At 41.8% G+C, this 3,136-nt stretch overlaps 1 protein-coding gene across 1 annotated transcript; it reads right to left on the reverse strand.

The window, feature by feature from the left end:
* Nucleotides 1–361: 361 nt before the first annotated feature.
* Nucleotides 362–3,126, reverse strand: LOC117939884 (inactive ubiquitin carboxyl-terminal hydrolase 54-like; the record flags this gene model as incomplete). The annotated part of the gene is made up of 3 exons (XM_034865299.1): nucleotides 3,029–3,126; nucleotides 1,945–2,091; nucleotides 362–539 (listed from the first exon to the last, which is right to left on the reverse strand). Coding segments are annotated over exons 1-3 (412 nt in total), but the record flags the coding sequence as incomplete, so codon positions are not given.
* Between the last annotated feature and the right edge of the window lie 10 nt (nucleotides 3,127–3,136).

Consider the following 3,136-nt stretch of genomic DNA (forward strand, 5'->3'; position numbering starts at 1 on the left):
AATAATAATAATAATAATAATGATAATAATAATAAATACTTTATTAATCCAGCAAGGGGCACTAATGGAGCGATGTCGGAGTGGGGGGGTCAGGTGCCTTGCTCCAGAGCACCGTGGCAGGGCCCAGGAGGTGAACTGGCACCTCTCCAACTACCAGTCCCCCACCATACTGGGGTCCGTATGGGGACTTGAACCAGCGACCCTCCGGTTCCCAACCCAACTCCCTATGGACTGAGCTACTGTAAAAACCTCTAAATTCACAGAAGAAGAACTCCGATATTCTCAAAATTAATCATTTATCTGCATTATTCCCCCCCGGGGCGCCTGATTGGACCCTCCGGGGAGCCGGGGGGGGGGGCACCTGTACGGTGTGTGACCCCTGACCCTACCTCTTTGACGTGTGCGTCGTCAAAGTACATCCAGCGTCTGATCTTGGTCTGGAAGAAGAAGGTGGAGTAGTGTTTCCCGTAGTAACACACCATGCCGACCAGGTAGAGCTCCGCCTGGCGCGCCTTCTCCTCCGTCACCCTGTAGAACAGCTGACAGCAGAAAGAAACTATTTTCAAAAAAATTTAAATTTCATTTTTTCCAAGTGTTTAAAAAAAAAAAGAAAAAAAATCTTAAACACATTTCAAAAAATTTAAAAAAAAAATTGTACAAAATTCTAAAAAATATGAAAATTTCAAAAAAAATATCAGAAAATTTAAAACAAAGTTTTTTTGTTTTTTTTTATTCAGAAAACTTAAAAATGTCCCAAAGTTTTTCCGCTGTTTCAGTTTTCAGACTGACGTAACTTCTCCTGGCTTTGTTGCCGTTTTCAAAAAATTAAAGATCCTAATGTTTTTTCAAAAGTTTTTTCTAATTAAATTTCAAAAACTTTTTTTTGTAAAAAAAATGTAAAAGAAATTCTAATGTTTTTTCAGAAGTTTTTTCTAATTAAATTTCAAAAACTTTTTTTTTGTAAAAAAAATGTAAAAGAAATTCTAATTATTTTTTGAAACTTTTTCAAAAAAAATCTAAATTTGTCCGCTGTTTGACCTATTCTAGGAAGTAAGTATGTATGATTTTATGCTAAATGCTTTTCCAGTTACAAGGCCGTAGTAACTTCAACAAAAACACATTTTTTTTTTCTAATAATTAAAAAAAGTTTCCAAATTTTTTAAAAAAATACGTTTTTAGTTTTATTTTTTAATTCAAAAACGTTAAAGTTTTTTTGCTGTTTGACCTTTTCTTGCCTTTCTTCCTTGTGTATGTAAGGAGTGCGTACGTAATATTTTTTCCTAAATATTTTTCAGTTTTCAGACTGACGTAACGTCTCCTGGCTTTAATTCAGTTTAAAAAAAAAAAAAATTCTAATGTTTTTTCCAAAGTTTTTTCAAAGAAAATTTCCCAAACTTTCAATCCTTTCACAAAAAAAAAAAAAAATCACACAAATTTCAAAAAATTTTCCGCTGTTTGACCTAGTCTAGGAAGTACGTATGTATGATTTTATGCTAAATGTTTTTCAGTTACAAGGCCGTAGTAACTTCAACAAAAACATATCAACATTTCTTTAATTTTCTTTTCAAAAAATTAAAAAGGTTTTTCAAATTTTTAGAACTAAATCAAGTTTTTAAGTTTTATTTTTTTATTCAGAAACTTTAAAACTTTTTTGCTGTTTGACCGTTTCTTGTCGTTTTACTTCGAAGTTGTCTTTTTTCCCCAATTTTTTTAATGGACCTTGTCACTCTGTTGCCATGGTTTTGTTAAGTTTGAAAGGTTTTCCAGGTCCAAGGCTGTTATAGTAAATCTATTCTTCTTCGTCCTTATAGAGACTTTTAAAATCTGCGGGTTGGGGGGGGGGGGCGGAGGGGGGTACATGGCTTTGGACAGCGTGAGGACCCCTGGAGTGTTTTCCCAGGATGCACCTGTTGTGCAGCCAGACCTAAGATAACATTAACGTACGTCTCCGAGTCGCAGGCAGGTCCCCAGGGTGTGGATCACGTCCTCGGCCAGGTCCGAGTGGTCCGAGTCCCAGACCAGACCGATGGTGATGATCTCGGGGCTGTTGAGGAGGACTCGGGCCATACGCAGCTGCTGGCCACACCGGCTCTGAGGAGGAGGAGGGGGAGGAGGAGGAGCACCGGGGTCAGTCTCTCGTTGGTAATACAGGACCGGCAAATAAAGAGGATCACATGCAGACCGGAGGACAAGAACCAGGGACGGATGAAATCCCCCAGACCGGTAAACGGACCGGTAGCGGTTCACAGAAGATTAACGTGAAACAGAGAAACTAATGTTACACCAGGACGAACTCTCAGTAAACTCTGAGGAGGAACAACTCGGGTGTGTGTAGGGCTGTGTGTGTGTGTGTGTGTGTGTGTGTGTGTCTGTCTGAGTGTTTGTGTGTGTGTGTAGGGCTGTGTGTGCTGTGCTCTGTGTGTGTGTGCAGGGCTGTGTGTGCTGTGCTCTATGTGTGTGTGTGTGTGTGTGTGTGTGTGCGTGTGTGCAGGGCTGTGTGTGTGTGTCTGTTTGTGTCTGTGCAGGGCTGTGTGTGTGCTGTGCGTGTGTGTTTGTGTGCAGGGCTCTATGTGTGTGTAGGGCTATGTGTATGTATGTGTGTGTGTGTAGGGCTGTGTGCATGGCTGTGTGTGTGTGTGTGTGTGTGTGTGTGTGTAGGGCTGTGTGCATGGCAATGTGTGTGCATGCAAGGCTGTTTGTGTGCAGGGGTTTGTGCATGTGTGTGGTTGTGTGTGTCTATGTGTGTGCCTTCGTGCATGCGTGATTTTCTGTGTGTAAACTTGTCTTGTGTGTTTGTTTTCTTATTGTTCTTTGTGAGCCTGTCATGCTAACAGGTCATGTGACCAGTCATGTTAACAGGTCATGTGAGCAGTCATGCTAACAGGTCATGTGACCAGTCATGCTAACAGGCGATGTGACCAGTCATGCTAACAGGTCATGTGAGCAGTCATGCTAACAGGTCATGTGACCAGTCATGCTAACAGGTCATGTGAGCAGACGGAGGACCCTGATTGGAGCTCTGACTCACGGGGCAGCTGCGTAGGTCTCCCATGCTGGCGTTACGCAGCAGCTCGCCAAACATCCCGGGGGTCGCCTTCTCCCTCGACTCCAACATCTTCACTGCCTGGTTACTGGG

The sequence above is a fragment of the Etheostoma cragini genome, unplaced genomic scaffold (genome assembly GCF_013103735.1).
Source record: "Etheostoma cragini isolate CJK2018 unplaced genomic scaffold, CSU_Ecrag_1.0 ScbMSFa_1372, whole genome shotgun sequence".
In the NCBI taxonomy this organism is placed as follows: Eukaryota; Metazoa; Chordata; class Actinopteri; order Perciformes; family Percidae; genus Etheostoma; species Etheostoma cragini.